The sequence below is a fragment of the Rhinichthys klamathensis genome, unplaced genomic scaffold (genome assembly GCF_029890125.1).
Source record: "Rhinichthys klamathensis goyatoka isolate OS25496 unplaced genomic scaffold, OSU_Roscu_1.1 h1tg000230l_1, whole genome shotgun sequence".
Classification (NCBI taxonomy): domain Eukaryota; kingdom Metazoa; phylum Chordata; class Actinopteri; order Cypriniformes; family Leuciscidae; genus Rhinichthys; species Rhinichthys klamathensis.
The window spans coordinates 1,563,353-1,587,902 of NW_026606754.1; the positions used below are offsets into that span (position 1 = coordinate 1,563,353).

The 24,550-nt window shown below is 44.9% G+C and overlaps 1 protein-coding gene across 1 annotated transcript; it reads left to right on the forward strand.

Moving 5' to 3' along the window:
- The first annotated feature begins 13,202 nt into the window (after window positions 1–13,202).
- On the forward strand, window positions 13,203–20,412 carry LOC130099486 (E3 ubiquitin-protein ligase TRIM35-like). Its single transcript, XM_056265199.1, has 6 exons — window positions 13,203–13,654; window positions 14,185–14,280; window positions 14,395–14,625; window positions 14,743–14,765; window positions 14,847–14,965; window positions 19,758–20,412. The coding sequence occupies exons 1-6, from the start codon at window positions 13,259–13,261 to the stop codon at window positions 20,297–20,299; spliced, it is 1,407 nt and encodes a 468-aa protein (XP_056121174.1). The 5' UTR covers window positions 13,203–13,258; the 3' UTR covers window positions 20,300–20,412.
- The last annotated feature ends 4,138 nt before the right edge of the window (window positions 20,413–24,550 follow it).

Below are 24,550 nucleotides of genomic sequence, written 5' to 3' on the forward strand. Positions count from 1 at the left end.
GAGGGGGACGAGAGCGGCGAGGCCCGAGAGCGTCGCGCACTGTCGTCCGGCCCTCTGAGGGCTCAGAGATGGGATGCAGCTCTTTGGTTTAGAAAAGATTCTCCCCCAGCCCTCCACCGGGGGAAGGAGTGGCCCTGCAACCACTCCCTGAAGAACTGCAACCCACATCTGAGCTGCCTGTAACGGGAGTGCCGCAAGCCTGGCGTTAGCGGGGCTGCGGGGCTGGTACGGGCAGGGGCGCCTTCCTGCGACCACCTCCACGGCGCGGCCCGGTGCTGCTGGGGGCCGGGCGGGAGGGGGCGGAAGTCGCAGGAGGGCGCATTCGGCAGAAAGCGGACTGAGGCGTCTGAGCCGGCGGCTGGAGGCAGCAGAGCCGCGGGGTCAGTCAAAATAGCCACAATCCACTTCTGGGCGGCCGAGAACTGTTGGGCACAGTCCTCGACCGCGCCGCCGAAGAGGCCAGCCTGGGATATGGGGGAGTTGAGGAAACGTATTCACTCAGCCTCGCGCACATCAACCAGGTTAGCCAGAGATGTCTGACCACCTATGTGGACATCACCTGACTCAGGGAGCGTGCAGTCACCTACGTCGCTCGTAGAGCAAGGTCGGTGATGGCAGGCAGCTCAAGGATGAGCCCTGAATCAGCCCTACCCTTGTGCATGTCATTGAACACCCAGAAGGATGGCAATTACACGCAGTGAGGTGGCAGCCTGCCCCGCAGCTCTATAGGTCCCCGCCACCGGAGTAGACAAGAACCTACAGGCATTGGAGGGGTGCTTAGGGTCGCCACGCCAGATGGAGGCGCTGTGGGGACACATAAGTGTTGCCACAGAACACTCCACAGGGGGAACCCCAGTGTACCCTAGGCCGCGGCCTCTACAAGGGCAGAGAAGGCGGAAGAGGCCACTGAGCAGTCGCGAAAAGTCAAAGGAGACTTCCACGATCTCATGATCTCTTCATGCACGTCCGGGTAGAAAGGATTTGGGTTCGCCACCCCCAAAAACCAATCATCAGCCTTAAGTGCTCGGGACATGGCAGAAGGTTCCACACAAGCCCGATACTCGCGGCAGCCCGGGAAAGCATAGCTGTGCACTCTGGATCAAACTCGTTATGCTAGCACATCCGAGGACGGCAGCACAGACGAGCCATCATCTCTAGAGGACTCCAGCTCACCTCATGATGCCGTGATATACATGATTTCATCAGCCGGGGGACCGAATGAGACATAGCTCTGAATAGTTACTTTTAAAGGCGTGTAGTCTTACTGGGGTATAATAAACTCTGTGTATCACATTAAATTGAATAAGTTTATGGCGGCTATTGATCGACAGAGTCTGAGCTTTCTCACATATGGTTTTCCATTCATCATCACTGAATGAGCACTCCAGGTCTTTTTCCCATTTAGATTTAACATTGCAAAGATTGCCAGCCATCAACTGGGACAGTTTACCATAAATAAATGATACAAGACCTTTAGGGTCTTTTTTATCAGATAAGATGTCCTCCAGGGGGGAAAGGGAAAGGATAGATAGGCGACCACCTTGCTGAGTCTGAATGTAGTGTCTAACTTGTAGGTATTTGAAGAAAAAATTAGAAGGGAGGCAAAATTTCTGTTGTAGCTGCTCAAAAGACATGAGTGTATCCCCATCGTAAAGTTCTTCGAAAGTTTGAATACCACAGTCATACCATTGTTTGGTTATGCCATCTTTAAGAGCTGAGGGTAGGAAAAGATTATAATAAAAGGCAGTGGATCTGAACAAAGTTTGTTTGCATTTCATCTTTTTCCTGAGGTCTGTACAAATTTTACAAGTACCCACGATCAGAGGATTAGAAGTCAATTTTTTAAGCAATTCAGAGGGACAAAAGGAGTTGCAGCAAGAGCTATACCCTGTACTTGTGCTTCCTCTAATTGTCGCCATGCCGGAGGAGAGGTGCATTTTGATCGCCAAATCCAAATTGAGCGCAGCTGAGCTGCACAATAATACAAATAGAAATTGGGCAACTTTAATCCACCGTTCCGGAATGTCATACATAGTGAACTTAGCTTGACCCGTGGCACTTTTCCTTTCCATAAGAACCTCGAAATAATACTATTAAGTTCCTTAAAAAAAAACTTTGGCAAAACAGGGGGATTGTTAGAATTTACCCGGCCAATTAACGAAATAGGGAGAGATTTCCACCTATCTAAATCCCCTTCTACTTTTTTAAGTAAAGGAGCATAATTTAAGTTATATAACTGAGACAAATCTCTGGATATTTGTAGTCCTAAATATGTGAATTTTTCCATATTCCAGGTGAAGGGAAAATTTCTAAGAGATAATCGAGTAGCAGCTATATTAAGGGGCATAGAGACACTCTTGTTTACATTAATTTTATAACCAGATATGATTCCATAATCTTGTAGTAGAGTCGTCAATGCTGGTATAGTAGAGTTTACATTAATCAAATACAACATGATATCGTCTGCGTATAGTGAGATTATATGCCGAGATTGAAGGGTTGTAAAACCACTAATAACGTCATGCGAGCGAATTGCAATAGCTAAAGGCTCTATTGCTAGCGCGAATAAAAGGGGAGACAGTGGACAACCCTGTCTCGTACCCCGCTCCAAGGAAAATAGAGTCGAGATTTCACCATTGGTCTGAATGACTGCTGTTGGATGGTTATAAAGCATCTTAACCATATTAATAAATTTAGGGCCAAAATTCATCTTTTGGAGGACCGAAAGCAGATATAGCCACTCAACTCGGTCAAAGGCCTTTTCGGCATCTAAAGAAACGGCAATAACTGTAACGTAAGAACTACGGAAGCAATTGCAAGTAACAATATTTATTGGAAAACTCAGAACACAGTCCACAGACAGGCAAGGTTGAAAACTCAGTACACGATCCACAGACAGGCAGGTAAGTGGCGCAGGGACTCGATGGTCAGATGGATACAGTGCAGGTGAAGTGAGGTGACGATCAACAAGACGAATCCAGAACATCCACAGGGAACAGACAGGAACAACGAAGGATACTGGAACGTAGAGGGATCAAACACCGGACATCACAAACAACGATCTGACAATGGAGATGAGAAATGGGTGAGATTAAATAGACCGGGATGATAGACTGCAGCTGGTGATGAGTGATTACTGAATGAGCTCTGATGAGCAGCCACGCCCCTCTAATCAGCACACACACACATGTAACAACAGAAACACGAGACATGAATGAGACATAGGATTTACCCACCGTGACAGTACCCCCTTCCCAGACTCCCTTACCTGTCGATTGTAATCATCGATAAGGGAGTGATCCAGAATGTCTCTAGCTGGCACCCAACTTCTCTCCTCCGGACCGTAACCTTCCCAGTCCACCAAGTACTGTAATCCGCGTCCCCTCCGTCTCGAGTCCAGAATACGATTAACCGAATATGTGGATTCCCCATCTACGAGGCGCGGCGGGGGGGGAACCGGGACTGGCGGATTAATGCGAGCATAAAAGACGGGCTTAATTCTGGAAACATGAAAGACGGGATGGATTCTCCTGTACACTGGAGAAAGATTCAGGCGGACTGTCACCGGGCTAATGATTTTGGTGACAGCAAACGGGCCAATGAATTTAGGTGCAAGTTTATTCGAAACGGAACGGAGAGGAATATCCTTGGTAGAAAGCCACACTTTAGAACCGACGACGTATACGGGAGGCTTCCGCCGGTGGCGATCGGCTTTGGCCTTGGTGCGCGCCCCCACTTGGAGTAGAGTCTCACGGGCTCTCGTCCAAGTGCGATGACACCTCTGGACGAAGGCGTGGGCGGAGGGGACCGCGACTTCGGATTCCAGACTAGGAAAAATTGGTGGCTGGTAACCTACACTACACTCAAATGGTGATAGGCCCGTGGATGACACTGGCAACGTATTGTGGGCGTACTCCACCATAGAAAGTTGCTGACTCCACGAGGAAGGATTCTTGGACACTAAACATCGCAACGTTCGTTCCAAATCCTGGTTGGCTCGCTCAGTTTGACCATTGCTCTGGGGATGGAACCCAGAGGACAGACTCACAGTCGCCCCCAGAAGTTTACAAAACTCTCTCCAAAATTTGGATACAAATTGGGGTCCTCTGTCAGAAACCACGTCTGTCGGGAGGCCATGAATCCGAAAGACGTGGTCAACGACAATGACCGCTGTCTCCTTGGCTGAGGGTAATTTGGGCAAGGGAATGAAATGGGCCGCCTTCGAGAACCGGTCCACCACGGTCAAAACTACCGTGTGACCCTGGGAGGGTGGGAGGGCGGTAATAAAATCTAGTGCGATATGGGACCAGGGTCTCGAAGGCACCGGCAGCGGTTGGAGTAACCCGTCCGGAGATCGATTGGAAGTTTTACCTGTGGCACAAACTGAGCAAGCCAATACAAAACTGCGAACATCACAAGCCATGAGAGGCCACCAGAATCGTTGCTTGACTAAAAACATAGTACGATTGACTCCTGGGTGACAAGCCACATTGGAACAGTGACCCCACTGAATAACGCTGGACCGTAAACTCTCCGGCACAAACAACCGGTTCGGTGGGCAACGAGTCGGAGGCGTTACCCCTTCTAAGGCCTTCTTGACCTTCGATTCGACCTCCCATGTGAGTGTAGAGATGAATAGATTCTCAGGTAAAATGCACTCGGGAGTAGACGGGCGATCGGAACGGTCAAAAATGCGCGATAAAGAATCGGGTTTGATGTTTTTGGAACCCGGGCGGTACGAGAGAGTAAAGTCAAAACGTCCAAAAAAAGAGCCCACCGAGCCTGCCTGGAATTGAGTCTTTTAGCCGTACGAATGTATTCCAAATTCTTGTGATCGGTCCAGACGATAAAAGGTACCCCCGACCCTTCTAACCAGTGGCGCCACTCTTCCAATGCTAACTTGACTGCCAACAACTCTCTGTTGCCAATGTCATAATTGCTTTCGGCAGGGGACAAACGATGGGAAAAAAACGCGCAAGGGTGCATCTTGTCGTCTGAAGGAGAGCGCTGGGATAACACTGCACCTACCCCCACCTCTGACGCATCGACCTCCACCACGAACTGACGTGATGGATCAGGGGTTATCAGGATGGGAGCTGAAACGAAGCAGCTCTTCAGTTTGGCAAACGCAGCTTCTGCTGCGTCTGACCACCTGAACGTCGTTCTGGGGGAGGTCAAGGCAGTCAGAGGCGTGGCTAGTCGGCTGAAATTGCGAATAAAACGCCGGTAAAAATTGGCGAACCCCAGAAACCTCAGTAGGGCCTTACGGGAATCAGGACTTGGCCAATTTACCACAGCCTTAACCTTGTCAGGATCCATGCGCATTCCCTCAACCGAGATGATGTGACCTAGGAAAGGAACAGACTGTGCATGAAACACGCATTTCTCCGCCTTGACAAAAAGCCCATTCTCTAACAACCTCTGAAGCACCTGTCGTACGTGTTGCACGTGTTCCTGGAGAGACGATGAAAAAATCAATATATCATCCAGGTAGACATATATGAATTGATCGATCATGTCTCGCAACACGTCATTGACAAGTGCTTGGAAGACCGCTGGGCTATTGGACAAGCCGAAAGGCATGACCAAATATTCAAAGTGCCCCCTAGGGGTGTTAAATGCGGTCTTCCATTCATCCCCCTCCCTAATGCGGACCAAATGATAAGCATTTCTTAAATCCAATTTCGTGAAGACGGATGCTCCTTGCAACCTCTCGAAAGCTGAAGACATCAATGGCAAAGGATATGTATTCTTTACCGTGATGTTGTTCAGCCCCCGGTAATCAATACAAGGTCGCAACGATCCATCCTTCTTCCCCACAAAAAAGAACCCCGCCCCCGCAGGAGAAGAGGAAGGGCGGATGAACCCTGTTGCTAGAGAATCAGAAATGTATTTCTCCATGACCTCTCTCTCTGGGACAGAGAGTGAATATAATTTGCCCTTAGGCGGAGACGTACCTGGCAATAATTCTATAGCACAGTCATAGGGACGATGTGGAGGGAGAGAATCAGCCCGAGACTTACTGAACACCTCCTTCAGATCCCGATACTCCGTGGGCACATTAGATAAATCCACTGTCTCCTCCTGTAACACATGAACAGAAACAGACGGACAAGCAGAGACAAGACAGGACTTATGACAAAAGCTGCTCCAAGCCGCTACGGATTTGAGTTGCCAGTCTATTTTGGGATTGTGACGAGTGAGCCATGGGTGACCAAGAACTATGGGTGCAAGCTGAGTGTCCAGGATGTAGAATGAGATGGTTTCTGAGTGATTGCCTGATGTGGTGAGGATGATATCTTCAGTAACCAGAGATATGGTGGGGAGTTTCTGACCGTTGAGGGCGTGCACTGCAATCTGATGGGTGAGTGGTTTGAGGGGAACTTGGTGCTTGAGTGCAAAGTTGTGATCCATGAAGTTACCTTCGGCGCCCGAGTCCAGAAGTGCATGACAATCGTGACGGTGGTTGGACCATCGGAGTCTAACTGGAAGGAGAGTCGATGTCGATGAGGTCTTCTCGGCGGAGATCCCACCCGATAGTAGCCTCATACTTACTACCGGGCTGGGCCTTTTAACGGGCAGTTGTAGGCAAAGTGTCCCGCTCCTCCACAGTACAAGCAAAGGCCCTGGGATCTCCGCCTTTCCCTCTCCTCCCGGGAAAGCCGGCTCGACCTACCTGCATGGGCTCGGGATCGTAGACGGGGCTGACCGCGTCCCCACCTCCAGCACGGTGACCCTCCGATTCCGCCGAAGAACGGTAGTTGGGTCCTCTTCGCTCCACACGAGACAGTCTGGCGTCCACTCTCAGTGCTAGCGCGATTAAATCGTTGAGTTTCGGTGGTAAGTCCATGGCATAAATCTCCTTTTGGACGCGGTCAGCCAACCCATGCAGGAACATATCCCACTGCGCCTCCTCGTTCCATTGGCTCTCCGCCGCCAGGGTCCGAAACTCGATCGAGTAGTCCGACACGGATCGATGTCCTTGACGTAACTCGGCCAGCAATCTGGCCACTTCTCTGCCTCCCAAGGCACGGTCGAAGACCTGTTTCATTTCGTCGGAGAGCGCTTGGAACGAGGTGCAGCAGTCTTCCTGATTTTCCCACACCGCCGTTCCCCATAGTGCCGCTCTCCCAGTCAGCAGCGTTAGCACGAAAGCCACTTTAGTTCTTCCCTCCCGGAAGGTTCTGGGCTGGAGAGAGAAATGCATGGAGCATCTAGTTAGGAAAGCTTGACAAAAATTGGGTTCACCTGAGTATGTCTCTGGGGCTGGTAATCGTGGTTCCGACTGGGAGGGGTCCACTGGTGGTATTTGGGGAATCGGCGGTGGGACCGGCGCAGCGGGAATACGCAGCTGTTGGACTTGCTGGGTGAGCCCGGACACCTGCGCCACTAACGCCTGAACAGCACGAGCGGTGTCGTTGATATTTCTCTCTTGATTCTCTATCCGCCGTCTGCTGTTATTGACGAAATCCTCCAACGTCTCAGGATTGTCACTCGCTGCTTCCATTTCTGGTCAGATCGTTCTGTAACGTAAGAACTACGGAAGCAATTGCAAGTAACAATATTTATTGGAAAACTCAGAACACAGTCCACAGACAGGCAAGGTTGAAAACTCAGTACACGATCCACAGACAGGCAGGTAAGTGGCGCAGGGACTCGATGGTCAGATGGATACAGTGCAGGTGAAGTGAGGTGACGATCAACAAGACGAATCCAGAACATCCACAGGGAACAGACAGGAACAACGAAGGATACTGGAACGTAGAGGGATCAAACACCGGACATCACAAACAACGATCTGACAATGGAGATGAGAAACGGGTGAGATTAAATAGACCGGGATGATAGACTGCAGCTGGTGATGAGTGATTACTGAATGAGCTCTGATGAGCAGCCACGCCCCTCTAATCAGCACACACACACATGTAACAACAGAAACACGAGACATGAATGAGACATAGGATTTACCCACCGTGACAATAACAGGATAATCCACCTGGGAGGCGGAAAAAATCACATTTAGAAGCCTGCGAACGTTGTCAAAAAGGCATCGATTTTGAATAAATCCTATCTGATCCATATTTACTAACTTTGAGATTACTTTTTCCAATCTTAAAGCAATAATTTTGGCAAACACCTTGTAATCTGAATTGAGTAATGAAATTGGCCCATATGAGCCACACAGACATGGGTCTTTACCAGGCTTAAGTAGAAGAGTTATCATAGCCTGTTCGAGAGAATCTGGTAGACGTTGAGACTCAATAGCTTGCATATACATATCCTGCAATGGCTTAATTAATTTGGGTATAAATGCTTTAAAAAAATCCATAGAAAAACCATCCAAACCAGGCGATTTGCCAGCAGCTAGGCATGACATGGCCTCTTCTATTTCGACCTTAGTGATGTCCCCCTCCAAATTGTCCCTGGAAACTTTAGTAAGAGATGGTATGTCCAATTTATCAAGGAAAGTATGTGCTTTCACCATATCAGTACCTTGGGAGGTATATAACAGTTTATAGAATAGCATAAATTCCTGATTAATAAGAGTAGGATCTCTGATAACACTATTGTCAACTCGACGTATTGCATTAATAGACCTCACTGCATCTTCTTTTCGTATTTGCCAGGCCAACAATTTGCCAATTTTGTCCCCATGCTCATAATATCGTTGTTTGGATCTAAGGAGGACACACTCTGCTTCTTTAGTGGACAGCGTATCGTACTCAAGCCGCAGTGATCTTAGTTTCTGAAACATATTTTCATCTCCACGGACAAAACAATCCTGTTCCAATTTTTTGATGTCTTTAGAAAGTAGATTCAGTTGCCTCAGATATTTTTTCTTTTTACCAGAGGAGTATGATATAATTATTCCCCTTAGATAGGCCTTTAATGACTCCCAAACCACCCCTGGAGGAGCAGAGCCCACATTAAAGTTCAAAAAACTTTCTATATTGTCATTTAAAAAAGCTATAAAGTCAAGGTCATTGAGGAGATAGTTACTAAATCGCCATCTTCTAAGATGTGTTCCGGTAGTAGGAGCATTAACCGTAAGGACTAATGGGGAGTGATCAGATAAGGTCCGTGGAAGGTATTCACATGAGTCAACTAAGTATTCCTGTGTTTTGTGCAAAAGAAAAAAGTCAATTCTAGAAAAACTTGTATGTGGCCGGGAATAAAAAGAGAAATCTTTTTGGGTCTTATGTAAAGTCTTCCAAATATCTATCAGCTCTAATTCAGACATCATGTGTTTCACAGCTCTTGCTGATGGTGTCAAGACAGAACATTTAACAGGTGATCTGTCTGATGGGTCTAGGACCAAATTAAAGTCACCTCCAATGATTGTACAAGGCAAAAAAAGTTTGAAGTGTAAATTATGGAAAAATTGAGGTTCATCTTGATTGGGGGCATACACATTTGCTATTGTGATACTTTCAGATGCAATATATCCTTTAAGGACAATATATCTTCCGCAGTTGTCTTTGACCACATGTTCCAAAACAAAAGGCACTCTGCGGTTTATCAGAATAGCAACCCCTCTTGAGTGAGAACTATATGAAGCAAAAAAGACTTGTCCAGGCCACTGACGTGATAGCTTACAATGATCCTCCTCAGTCAAATGGGTCTCTTGTAAAAGAGCAATGTCTATCTTATTTTTCTTTAAAAACAACAGTATTTTCTTTCTCTTTAAATTGTTATTAATCCCATTAACATTCCAGGACAAATAGTTATATTTATCTCTTTCAGTTATAAGTCAAAATAAAATAAAAGCAACACAAATAGATCGAGAAAAAACAAACAAACAAACAAACAAAACAAATAAGCAAGAAAATGGCACCCCCATACCTCCCATCCCCCCCCCCCCAAAAAAAAACACACGCGTAACGTTGCGTACTGAACATGCGCAACTTCAAGCTAACGCTACCCATATACATCCACAAAATAAACGCTGACTACGCCATCTACTGGGCAAGTAAAATTATTAAGTAAAAACGGGACAGAACTATTTCAGAGAACAACTTATAGATAGAATGGTAAGATAGACAATTTAACAGATCCCTTATTGTTCATTCTTACAGCTATTCGGAGCTCACATATCCATAGATCCAGTTACAATTTACAATGTACCTACAGTCTCACTCCGAACTCGTTGACGACAGAAGTGTTGGATGATGAGTTTTCAAATAAGCCTCTGCAGTGTCTTTCGAGTTGAAAGATCGCGCGCCCTCTGGCAGTTCCACTCTCAACGTGGCCGGGTACTGCATGCTGTATGAAATACTATGGTCCCGGAGCCGTCTTCTAAGAGGAGCAAACGCCTGTTTCTTCTTGTAGAGGGTCGTTGACATGTCCCGGAAGATCATGATTTTGGAATTGCCATATGTAAGCTCTTTTTTCTCCAGTGCAGCATTCAGTATTGAGACTGTATCTCTGAAGCGAAGCAATTTAATCACGATGGCCCGTGGTCTTTCATATTCTGCCGGCCGGCGCTGAAGTGTACGGTGAGCTCGTTCAATTTCAAAGGGGCGCCCCTGATCAACACCGATGATTTTTGGAAGCCATTCCTCCACAAACGACACTGCGTCTCTCCCTTCTACCCCTTCAGGAAAGCCAACAAGGCGTAAATTGTTACGCCTGGAGCGATTTTCAAGATCATCGACCTTATCTTTCAAAGTAAGTATGTCACACTCCGCGTGCTTTTTACCGTCCGCGATGTCCTCACGCAGACTCACAATGGCTTCTTCAAATCCGTCTTGGCGTGATTCGAGTTCGCACAATTTTTGCCTCGTTTCCTGAAGGTCGCTGTGTACTTTGTCTACTGAGTCCCGTATTTCGCACAGACGCCCGTCTAGCATGCCTTGAATTTTCGCGAAACCTTTCTCCAGTTCTGACTGGAACCATTCAGGAGGCGACGCCAAAGCTGAAGGGCTGTCATCGGTGGCGTTAGTTGTTTCCTTCTTGTTCTCGACGAGTTTTTTAGGGGACATCCTCAAAAGTTGCCAAAAGAAGAGTATCCAGTTTAAATGAAAGAGAATACAAGCGTAGCCGCGTTTTACTCAAGTTAAAGCAATATAAACAGGATTTTCTGTGGGAGCGATGCTTTCCGCGTCTTACTCTATGGCGGCCATAACCGGAAGCCCCACCCATGGCATTTCATTGCCATAGGCTCGTTTTTTAATACTCGAAGATGATAGGCTATCTGGCGAAACCCCCATTCTCCGTCATCCGACGTAACTCGGAGTGACTACGAAAGGGAACTGGCTTCTTCTGTAAACAATCTTATTGAATAATTGCCCTTTTGATTTATTTTCTTTTGAATATGTAAATGCCATTTTACCATAATATGCTCCATGTTCTTATGTTCTTTTAAGTTTTTTCTTTTTCTAGGATGAGCACTGTAAGCTTGTAGTAAGATTTGACATTGTTCCTGATTTGTTTGTATTTGCTTTTATTTAATAAAAAATAAAAAAATCCTTGAACCAGCAGTCATTTCCATCATGAGACATTTTTCCACAGCGATAACATTTCTGCTTTTTCTCTGGTTTCAGTGACAGTTTATTTGCTGCACATTCCATTGATTTTGTTGCAATTCCAATGTATCTTTTGCTGCGGTCTCCATAGATATTGCTATGTTCAGTGCATGCTCGAGTGTCAAATCTTTTTCTATCAGCAGTCTTTTCTGTGTGCTTTTATTGAGCATTCCACACACAAACCTGTCTCTTAATGCATCTGCCAGTCCAGCACCAAAATGACAATGCTCTGACAATCAGGGTAACTCAGCTATGTATTCAGAAATACTTTCTCCTTTAGCTTGGTTCCTCTTATGGAATCCGCTTATGAAATCTTTCCGCAATTACTAAGGGTTTGGGGTTCAAATTTCATTTAAAATGTCCGCAATATGTTGGAACGTTTATCCACTGGCTTTTCAGGGGTTAACAAGCTATGCAGTAGTCCATACGTCTTCGCTCCTATCACACTCAGCAATAAAACCCCTTTTTTTTTTCAACACCATTAGCCTCGCAGAATAACTCCACTCTTTCCACATAAGTTCCCCAATCCTCAGCATTACCGTCAAATGCAGCGATAGTTCCAATCATTGACATTTTTGCTCGTTTGCAATTCCCGCTTCACACATTCATTGGCTTTCTCTCTCTTTCATGTAACTCACGCGATCTTTTCGTGATTATTCCTTCTCTCTTTCTTATCCATTCAGGTCTTGTCGCATCTGTGGTTGTCGGTCCAGACCTCGTCGCCAATTTTGTAGTGTCTGCTGGCAGTCAAATAACAAATAACAATGCAACACAAGCCTCTGAATCCGGGTATTATTCGTTCAGTCGTTTTTTGATTAAATATTGAAAGTAGAAAAATTAGAAAACAGTCATTTTTTTGCTTTTTCAAAAAAAAAAAAAAAACAAGAATTCAGCTTGATTTTTCGGGTTTTTTGTTTTGTTTTGTTCTGAGGTAGAAAAATGAATAAACAGCTTGAATATTCGATTTCTACACGTGGGCAGGAATAAAAAAAGAAGTTGGCAACAAACACAGGCAAAAGGGTATCCAGATTCCAGAAAACCAGAAAAAAAGAAGAAAAGAAAAAAAACAAGACACATGAAAGCAGGATAACACTCAGAAATGCAGAGTAACTACATCCAAGACATTGCCAGGAAGGACAGAACACACAGGGCATATATAGGCAAAATTAACAAGGTAATGAGACAGCTGAATGTAATCAAGCATAATGGGTCCAGGCAGTGGGTTATGGGAAATGTAGTCCATGATAAGATAGCACAAGAGTCAGGAGGTGTTTCCCTCTAGTGGAGATCATGGGCACTCCAGCTGGTGGATGGGACAGTCTTATATGACCCACTAGAAGGGACAATCAGTCTTATTTTTGGAAATCAAATTTGTATGTAACTGACTTAAAAAAAGTTATGAACAGTCTTAAAGAAAAAAAATGGATGACTAACTTGTAAGACTAGTTTCAGTGGTTTATGCAACGACACCTGAAGCTCCAAAAGTTCATCAGAAACTCCACCCTCTTACAACCCACCAGGAAGTGACTAGATTTATTATTTCTACCTTTCATTTTTACTGAAAGCTGAAACGAGTTGTGAAGAACAGAGGATGACACATTGTATTAGGATTTTTGTGTAGCCTATTTCTAAATTAACCTAGATTAGATTTTGATTGTAATGGTTATTTAGTTTTCAAACCAAAGTTCAGAAAGTGAATGTAAAGTTTAGTTTGTGAGACTCAAACGGTGAAAATGGCTTCAGCAGCTGAAGATGAGTATATTTGTCCTGTTTGCTATGAAATCTTCAAGGTTCCTGTTTTTCTGTCCTGTAGTCACAGCATTTGTAAAGAGTGTCTACAACAGTTCTGGAAAACTAAGAAAACTCAGGAGTGTCCTGTCTGCAGGAGAAGATCCTCAAAAGGTGAACCTCCAGTTAATCTCACATTAAAAAACTTGTGTGAGTCGTTCCTGAAGGAGAGAACTGAGAAACGTTCATCAGGATCTGAGGAGATCTGCAGTTTACACAGTGAGAAACTCAAACTCTTCTGTCTGGAGGACAAACAGCCTGTGTGTTTAGTGTGCAGAGACTCAGAGAAACACACCAATCACACATTCAGACCCATCAGTGAAGTGCTTTCATCTTACAAGGTTAGACAAATGTCTCTCATTTCATAAATACAGTGCTAAACATAGAAACAGTATTATTCGTCTATACAATAGACCAGTATTTATTTTGACTAATTCTCTATGATTTACTACTGATATAAAACTCTGCACTAATCTTCCCTCTGGTGTTCAAATCTTCTTAAAAGTAACAGCATCTGCACATGATTAGTATTTTTTCAATAATAATATGTGATTTAGGACACACCAAAAAGTGACTGATACTAACAGACTTTCACTTTCCGTGTTTGTATTTGCACAACCACAAATATACAAGTGCAAGGATATAATAATTAAGAATTGGCCATTGCAAAAAACACATTTGTTTGGTGAAAACATGATTTCTTGATGTTCATCCTTTCCAAATTAAATAATTAAAAATATCCATTCAACATATAAATAATTTAACAATAAAAACATGTTTATGTATTTGGTGTTTACAATGTTTACATGTTTACAATGTTTAAACCTCTTATAGCTGCATAAGTTTCACAGATTTTCACTTTAACCTGTAGGAGGAATTTAATACAGCACTGACGTCCTTACTAAACAAGCTCAAACATGAAGAAGAAATGAAGAAAAAATGTGATGAAACAATTGAACACATCACGGTGAGGCTTTATAAAGAGTTAAATACTCAACATTCACACACAGAGTTTATTATTGACATTAGTGGAGTGTGTGTTCATACAGAGCTGACTGAAGTGAATGTGATTTGATTTCAGTCTCAAGCTGAGCACACAGAGCGTCAGATTAAAGAAGAGTTTGAGAAGCTTTATCAGTTTCTCAGAGACGAAGAAGAAGCTTCAATCACTGCACTGAGGGAGGAAGAGGAGCAGAAGAAGCAGAGGATGAAGGAGAAGCTGGAGGAGATGAACACACACATCTCAGCTCTTTCTCACACAATCAGAGACATGGAGGAGATGATGAAAGACAATGACGTCTCGTTTCTAAAGGTGACAAATCAATCTGGCTTCATTCTCTGTGCATAAAACAACTTGTATAGAGAGACTCATTGACAGTGAGAGTGTTTGATAAGATATTAAAATGTTTTCAAACTCTATATTTTCCAGAACTATAAAGTCTCGATGGAAAGGTAAGTGAGCTGCTCGTATCTCTTCTCTCAGTGGATCTGAACTCAAATTCACTGCAGTTCTGACTCCTGAATGTTCCTCAGAGTCCAGATCTCACAGCCGGATCCACGGATGAGTTCTGGAGCTTTGATTCATGTGTCGCGTTATCTGGGTAACCTGCCGTTCAGAGTCTGGAAGAAGATGCTGGAAACTGTCCAACACAGTGAGTCTATTGAAGTCTATTCCTCATGGTCTATGTTTATGTATTAGGATACAATAGTGTTTATTGAATACTGATATTAAACCTGAAGCCTCAATCCATTCTGACAGTAACTGAGAGACCATTGTTATGATAGCATGAATTATGATTCCCTTTCAAGGGAACTCGAGCTGCGTCGAGCTGCGTCGTGTATAATCAGTCCAATGGAAAGACGAGACGGGTGACGTCATCGACCAGGAAGCTATAAAGCACCCCTGAAAACAGACCGCGTATTCTGTCCTTGTCATATTTATTGTTGTCTGTCAAGTTGCAATATATATATATATATATATATATATATATATATATATATATATTATGGCAAAAGAGAGCAAGCAAGCTTTGTGTTGTTCCCTGCCCACGTTATGTCACGGGTGGGGACACACACATCAGCTTTGTGTTGCTGTTTGGGAGTGGAGCATGCCAACAGTCAGTTCTCGAGGGGGCTGACTGTGAGCATTGCGAGAAGCTGTCCGTGAGGACGGTTTGGTTCACGTTCCCCGCGCGGGTCCCGCTGTTGCCGAGGCACGGCGGCGACTCGCATTTCGGGGTTCGCAAATCCAGTGTGCTGCGATTTCAGTTCCGAGGAATTGGTATCGTTAGTGTTTTGTTAAGAAAAAGAGAACAAAACAAATAAAGATATTAAGAATAAGGGAGATGTTTGAGTTTTCAATTAATAAATAAATAAGTCAGCTCAGAACTCTGCTGAATAAAGAGGAGCTTTTAAAAGGAGGTTTTATCTAATGCTGTTGCCAGTTAATATTTACTGGCCAGCTGAACATTATGAGAGTGAAAATAAAAAAAAGAAAACACTGTATCTCAGCCTCCTCGTCGGGGACTGCCGTTTTTTCCCTATCTCCACACTGAGGTGTCGAGATCGTGGAATAAACCGGTTTCTAATTTATATGTTTAATCCCCAAACGTCTAACTATAGTAATGTTATGGGTATTAAGTATCATGGCATGACAGTGCCTCGGGTTAAAGAGACGCTTGCGAGCTTTCTCTCCCGAGTCGGCGTCATCATTATTAACCCCGATGTTACCCACCAGCCATCTTAAATAATAAATACATTTTATTAGGCAGTGCTGATGGGTAAAGTATATAGATGGATGAATGTGAGGATGTCAGCACTGATGCTATTCGAGAATTGCGTCGTGCAAAAACAGATAAATTATACCGGGGAGGGACGGTTTCGAGAAATCGTTTCTCCTCTGCGTCCTCTGGGAGGCGACTCTCTGAGGAGGGTCGCAGCGCTGCCAGTTCGGTTGTTTTCCTGCTGGTGGCCACGGAGTGATATATATATATATATATATATATATACACATTTTCCTGATATAAAAATAAAGGGAAATAAAAATAAAAATATGTCTGTTCTTCTGGACGCTCCACTTTATAAAAAAAAACTAAGAAATAAACCACTCAGCGGCGTTCCAGAGGTTTCTTCCTCACCAATCTAATGTTCCTGAGACTGCTGGGCGGGAGCAGTCTCGGCCTACTAAGCTCCTCGCAGCACAGAGTGCAAAAGAGAGCGTCGCCATTTGGGCTCCTCCACAATCGAGGGGGACCTGGGTGACGGTCGCAGTCTAGCCAGTTAGAGATATGCAAGATCTGAGGACTGTTTATCTCTAAAATAGCTTGGACAAAGAAGAAGCCCTGACACAGAGGCTATCAGGCTTCTGAGGGTGGCCCCTCCGGGGAAAAACGGTTTCGAGAAATCCTTTTTCCTCGGCGCCCTCTGGTTATCCGTTTCAGGGCACCGAGGTGTCAGCGTCCCCAATCGATCCTCCGAGGAGGGTCGTGGAACAGTCAAGTCGGTCGTTCCCTGCCGGTTATCTGCTTCAGGGCACCGAAGTGACTGTTCGGTTAAATCCAGAGGCCAGTCTCGAGAGACTGGTACCCTTAGTAGACTTTCTGGCAGTGTGGAAGCTACTGCCAAATATATCTCGTTGGGTCCTGCTCACTATAGAAAAGGGTTACAGAATTCAGTTCGGTTCTCATCCACCCATATTTCTAGGGGCCTCCCTACGGTGGTGGACCCCGAGCAGGCTCTGGTTATGTTATCATTCCTGGGAGGCGACTCTCTGAGAAGGGTCGCAGCGCTGCCAGTTCGGTTGTTCCCTGCCGGTTCGCGCTTCAGGGCACCAAGGTGTCAGCGTTCCCGAACGATCCTCCGAGGAGGGTCGTAGAACAGTCAGTTCGGTTGTTCCCTGCCGGTTCGCCGCTTCAGGGCACCGTAGTGACTGTTCAACCAAATCCAGAGGCCAGTCTTGAGAGACTGGTTCCCCTAGTAGAATTTCTGGCAGCGTGGAAACTACTGCCACATATTTCTCAGTGGGTCCTGCACACTATAGAAAAGGGTTTCAGAATTCAGTTCGGTTCTCGTCCGCCCAGATTTCTAGGGGTCCTCCTCACAGTGGTGGACCCCAAGCAGGCTTTGGTTATGGAGCAGGAAGTACTGACACTTCTGCAAAAGGAGCTGTAGAAGGGGTTCCTCCTCCCAGCAGACGGTCAGGGTTTTACAGCCATTACTTCACTGTTTCCGATAGAGGATGAGGGGTTGCGTCCCACTCTAGACCTTCGTCAATTAAACAGCAGGTTTCAGAATCTCAAGTTCAAAGTATGCTTACGCTAAATATGATTGTCACAGATTCAGTCCGAGGACTGGTTTGTCACAATAAACATAAGGGACACTTACTTATCTATCCATCCTCATCACAGGAGGTTCCTGAGGTTTGCTTTCGGGGGTGACGCATACCATTATCGGGTTCTCCCATTGGGCCTAGGTTTATCACCCCACACTTTTATTATGTCAACGATTGGTTGATCCTAGCTCAATCTGAGCATATGGCAGTTCGGCATTGAGATGTCGTTCTGTCTCATTTAAAGATGTTGGGGTTGCTCGCGGCTATGCCTACGTGCCTCGGTCATGTGGAAGAACCTTGGTTCCTCGCCCAGGCCCAGTGTTGGGGGCTTCTTGTCAACGCATAATGCTATCGACGGATGCTTCCCTCACAAGTCGGGGGTGATCATGAGTGGTCGCTCGGCGAGGGGTGTTTGGCAGGACCATCTACCTTTTAGCACAAAATTGGCTTAAAGTGATGGCGATATTCCTGAGAATCTCAATACTTCCTGCCAGACCCGAGAGGTCACCATGTGTTTGTCCTTCCGGACAACACACTGATGGTCTCGTATATCAGAGCAGATTACTGTTGAGGCAGGGGCTGAGGCCCAGGGAATGGAGACTTCACCCCGAGGTGGTGGAGCTTCTTAGGGAGAACTTCGGTCAAACTCAAGTCGACCTTTCGCATCGTTTGTACAACGCATTGCCCCATGTGGTTCTCCCTCACGCATCCAGCTCCGCTTGGACTGGATGTGATGTATTAGGTGTGGTTGACGCTACACCTGTACGCATTTCCCAATATCTTTGCTCCCGGGAGTTTCTGGGATACAATATTTCACCCTCATCTGGAGTTATGGATACTGTGGGCTCGGCCTCTGAGGGGGCCCAGCTCATAGATTCAGGTCTCTCGACTGAGGTCGTGGAGACCATACTCCAGTCTAGAGCTCCCTCCATGAGAAGACTAAATATGCATTGATATGAAAACTGTTCTCTGCCTGGTGCAGAGAACGCCTTCTGAATCTTGTTTCTGCCCTGTTGGTACAGTACTTGATTTCTGTAATGAATGTTTCTTTGCTGGGTTATCTCTGAGGAGAGATCCTTAAATTTGTCTTATCCGTGGTACATGAGGCTGAGGCCTGCACGTACTTGGATTTGCACCTGGTATGGTGATAGTATTTCTTCACCCCAGGTCGGGTTGTATTTCTAGGTCCCTACTAAATGTGTGGGTCATTTGTGCTGCAGGCCTTCTGACCTCCACCTTTAATACCCCAGATCAGGAAAAACTTAATCTGTTATGCCCTGTCCGGGCTTTGGATGCGTATGTCCACGGAGCTGCTCTGTGGCGAATATCAGAGCAATTATTTGTCACCTAAGATTGGTTGCCCTGCATTTAAACAGATGATGAGCAAGTGGGTAGTTGAGCCTATCTCACTTGCTTATGAAGTGGCCGGACAGCCTTCACCTTTGGCTGTCCAGGCTCATTCTACGAGGAGTATGGCTGCCTCTATGGCATTAATCTCAGGAGTTTCCCTTCATGGCATTTGTGATGCGGCAGGCTGGTCCTCACCGCTTACATTTGTTAGATTTTATTACTTGGATCTTGGCTCCTCTCCAGGGTCTAGGGTGCTTGCTTCTTAGTGTGCGCATTGACTTCACACAGAACAGGCATTTGTCAAATTGCGTCGTGGGTATAGGGTTCCCACCGCGTCTCAATGCAGCTCGAGTTCCCTTGAAAGGGAACGTCTCAGGTTACGTATGTAACCCTGGTTCCCTGAGAGGGAACGAGACGCTGCGTCGCCTTGCCATACTCCCTGCATGCCTGTGATCGACTTGCTTCGGCTTTTCAGAAGCTGACGCGGTCTGTTTTCAGGGGTGCTTTATAGCTTCCTGGTCGATGACGTCACCCGCCTATGACGTCTCGTCTTTCCATTGGACTGATTATACACTTGCTTCACGACGCAATCACGCAGGGCGTTCCCACCGTGTCTCGACGCAGCGTCTCGTTCCCTCTCAGGGAACCAGGGTTACATACGTAACTTGAGACGTTTTTTTTAGCAAAGTCTTTATATGTGTTTTACATTTACATTTATAATACATCATATCTCATCCTCTAATCTGATGTTATTCTCTTTGCAGCTCCGTTGACTCTGGATCCAAACACAGCACATCGTCGTCTCACACTCTCTGCTGATCTGACCAGTGTGTCGGACAGTGATGTATATAAAACACTTCCTGGTAATCCAGAGAGGTTTGACTTTTATCCATGTGTCCTGGGATCTGAGGGCTTTAACTCAGGAACACACTGCTGGGATGTGGAGGTTGGAGACAATACATGCTGGAGTCTTGGAATAACCACAGCATCAAACCAAAGGAATGGAGGGGTTTTCTTTAAATCTAATGTCTGGTGTGTGTGTTACATAAACAGTGAATACACCTCACAATCCCCAGAGCAACGCCGCACTGTCTTTACTGTTAAACAGAAGCTCCAGCGTGTGAGAGTTCAGCTGGACTATGACAGAGAAACAGTGTCATTCTCTGATCCTGTAATTAACACACATTTACTCACATTTAGGACATCCTTCACAGAAACTGTCTTTCCATACTTATCTCATTGCTGCACAACTCCTCTGAGGATCTTACCAGTTAAACTGTTTATTACAGCAGAAAATCACAGTTAAATCTGATCCTGCTTCTAGATTAATATAGTTTTGCAAATTAGGCTTCAATAATAACACTGTAATCAAAGGGTCTCATTGATCAATCACACTTAAAAGTAAAATTTAGAGCCAAATTAACCCCTGTGTTTCCTTAGGACATGTTTGTCTCTTTCAGTTTGTTTGTTTTTTTTATATTTTTTTTCTGTGTTAATGCAAACTGCATCGATTTTGGCACAAGTGTGTATTGTTACGTCCCAGGACGTAGGAATTTGTGTTTTATAATAATGTGTAAGTGTCATTCATTTGATGTATTGTTTGTGTGTGCTGCCATTGGACCTAACGGCCTCTTGGGAGTTGTAGTTTTTGTTGTATGTTCTGTCCAATTTCCTGTGCTCCTCCCTGTCCAAATCTAGGTGATGGGACTTACCAGCTGCTCCTCATCAGTGGCAAGAGGATCCAGTATTTAAGCAGAGCCGGAGAGAGAGACGAGGAGAGATTTCTTCTCCCAAGAGCCTGAGACTGCTGCTGCTGTTGCTGCTGCTGCTGCTGCTGCTGTTGCTGCTGCTGCTGCTGCTGCTGCTGCTGTTGCTGTTTCTGCTGCTGCTGTTGCTGTTGCTGTTGCTGCTGCTGCTGCTGTTGCTGTTTCTGCTGTTGCTGTTGCTGCTGTTGCTGCTGCTGCTGTTGCTGCTGTTGCTGTTGCTGCTGTTGCTGTTGCTAGTCCCAGAGTGTTGCTCTTGTTGGTGTGTTTTAAGCTTATGTGTGTTGTTATGGCTGTAGTGGCAGCTTGATGTGTTAAGCTTAAAACCAGATCAAACTTAACCCTTTAGGCGCCAGAGGTTTTTTCCTAAAACGTTCGATTTTGACATCATAATTTCTAAAGGCTATATCTTAAAAGTGATAAAAGATAGAGACTTTCTGTAAATTAGAGAAATATTAAGGAAGACCCAAAGTTTATGTAGGGATTACATTTTCCCATCGAATTTGCATATTATGACGTCATATGGTGGTCATATCTTGTATTATAGAATTTTCATGAAAAGTCACATGTTTAAATGATAAAATGCAGCACTTCTTTTCCCCCAAAATGTCCATCACCTTCTGTATGCTATATTGCACAAGACTGAATGCTCAGGTATATAGTAAGTAGTAAACAAACTGTGTAAATCATTACTAATAAATGGTAGAAACAAACCGAATGCATGTAGTGATTGGCCTTTTGCTGTAGAGATTTTCCATTTACTAAATACAGTAGGCACTCTGATTCCATGTATGGGGCAAATATATTTTATTCATATGACATACAAACACAAGTAGACACGACCTGTTTAGTTCAAACGCTCACTCGCCACGGCAAGGCACATATCATGAGTGAGATGATACGAGCAGCGCGCCTAGATCTGCCTCGCGCGAGCGCGCCGAGTGTGCACAGCTCGGACTGCTGTCATTGTCATTGCGACTCCTGACCCTGCCTCCACGTTGTCTCCTAACTCTCCTATGAATACTTCGACCTCGTCTAACATACCCAGTGGCATTAGACAAAGTCTCCACCACAATACTGTCGCCGCGATTGCGGAGAGGATCTGATAACATGCCTCACTCTCACACTAGCTCCGCTTTTGATCGCACTGATTCAATGCGCTCTAATTCGAACATTTTGTATAGAAACATAACGTTTTTTTGATTTGGGGATGAAGTATGACATGTCTGCCATCCAGTGGAAGGGAGGACGAACGAAATTTGACACCCAATTTGACAAAATCGGCCGTTTTATTCAGAGCCGCATCTCGTCGAGTAAACTCGACCGTGGCGCCTAGAGGGTTAAATGTCTTGTGGCTGTAGTGTACAGCTTTGAGTTGTTTGCCCGCTGTTGAGTGTTGGAGCAGTAGGGAGTTGGGTGCCATTTTCTTTTATTCTCATTTTCTCCTGTTTTTGTTAGTTAGGAAGTAAGGTAAGAGTTCTGTTGTTTATTTGTATTTATTGTTGTAGGTTAATTAGATTTCCTTCTACCAGGTAGTGGTCTTTTGTTTGTTGTTTTGGCTTTACCCGCTCCTGAAGAACATGCTTTATTTCCCTTTCCTTTTTTCTGGAGTTGTTTGTTTATGGTTCTTTTTCCACTGTATTAATGTTATCACTTATTTATTGTAAATAAATGTATAATACATCTTATGTGTTAACTTTTCTTTGTTGCAGTTAACTTTTGCTTTAAAACGTTACTTCCCTTTTGCCCCTAGAAAACTAATTGGGAACGTAACAATTGGGGGCTCGTCCAGGATTTAACAATTGGGGGCTCGTCTAAAGCATTGTTTTTTTTGTTTCAGGTTGGGCTTGCATTTAAGAAATTTGGTGGAATTGTTTATAAACTGTGCTTTGCTTGACTGTTTCGTTTGTTTTAGTGTAAGAGGAAACGTCGGTAACTATGTAAGTAGTATTAACATATACCATGTGTCACTTTTTTTGACTGATTTATGAGGGGATCCATGTGTCTCTGATTTACGACGGGTAGTGAGGTTGGCGTCTGCGTGTCTAGTAAGCGTGGCGCAACGTGACATCATCCGTGCCGATGTCCGGGGACTTTTAAAAGACAAACAAACAGATCAAACAGATGTTAAATTTTTGACTGGTTTTTACGACTGGGTTAATGAACTCACACCTCGCAACTTGCCATTGTAGTTTTTATGGTATGAGGTGTGCCTTTTTCACAACTACGTCACTACCTACGTCTTTTGTTGCAGTTTTAAATAAGGTTAGGGGTTACACTGTTGAACACAGAAAACATTCTACGGCTTTCCTGATACAATGGCTACTCCGAGAACTCCTAAAACCCCTAGAAAGGTTATGTGTATTTCGCCGACAAGAGGACCTGTTGAAATGAGAGAAGATCTAACTTTTGCTCCAAGGAAAAAGCAAAATGTTAGCTTGACAAGATTTCTTCATGAAGACACTGCTCTTGTGAAACAGGATTTCTCAATGTCTGGTGGTCGTGTGGTGAGGTATGTGTTTGACAAGGTGATGCGTACTGTGAAACTCTACACAGCAGATGTTGAAGACGATTTTACATCACAGACCCCATGTGTGATTTTCCACAAGAAGGACTGGTTTCTGTTTTTCAACTATGTTTGGAGAGATTTGAACGACTGTGGTGATGATCCGTTGTACGTAGCCGAGTGGGATGGCTCAATTCCTGACACAAGATTTCGTGTGGTCGGGGACCATAGTAAAAAGTTACCAGACGATTGTGTTTATATTTTCTGCTGCAACGACAAGACAAAGCTCTGCGAACGTGCGTGGCCTGTTCGTGAATCTGAGCATCACTTGTGCTACGACATGAAATTTTTGTTTCAGTGGAAAGATGTTCGTACGCTTGACAACGTATTTACATGCATTGACAAGATGTTTAGATGGTGCGACATGTATGACCGTTACAGTTCTGTAAAGATTAAATTGTTTCACCCTGAGCAGGGCGTTACCAACGCTGAAGACCGCCTCTTAACCCCACCCACGTATTACAGCAATTAAAAACGCCTGCAGATCGGTACAATTGCTACATTCATTCACCATGTCTCAAGAATCTACAACAGTCTACTGCTACACCAACAACCCTGAGGCTCCCCCAGCGATGCCTGATGACAATGCTACGCCGCTGGAGCCCCACCCAAAAACTTGCGACAACAGTTGGTTGGATAAATTTTGCATGGATCTTGGATATCACAACATGACCTTCCTTACAACACCATACGGCAACACTGGTGCAATAGCTGGAGCTGCGGCCCTTGCTGGAATCGACAACACAGACAGTTGTATCCGCTCGGACGGATTCAAAATCATAAAAGCGACTGTTGTGGTCCTTCTGGAACACGTCATCAACAAAAAGCTGAAAGAAATCTGTTTGGGTTGTGAAGTGGATCACCCCAGTCAGATTAGACATTCCTGCCTGTTTGAACCGGGTCCCTATTTCTTTGACGCGTACTTTGAGGAACTGACACGTAATCTGGTGAAACCGGACCTTAAGCACATCGTTGCTCAAGCATTGAGCCGTTGTGGTTTAAGGGTTCACCCCCAGAGGATTCAAGGTTCAGTGGAGGCTATTTTACATGAACTGCGTGACGAAGTTTTCATTGTGGAAAAGCTTCGTGAAGTCAGAGAGAAAGTTGTGGACGTCAGCAGCGAACAAATTGTCTATGACGCTGTGGACAGCTGGAAAGGTATTGTCCAAGTTGAGTGACTGTAACACCGACATGGGGAATACGTGTTTTGCAACAGGTCTGGCAAAGT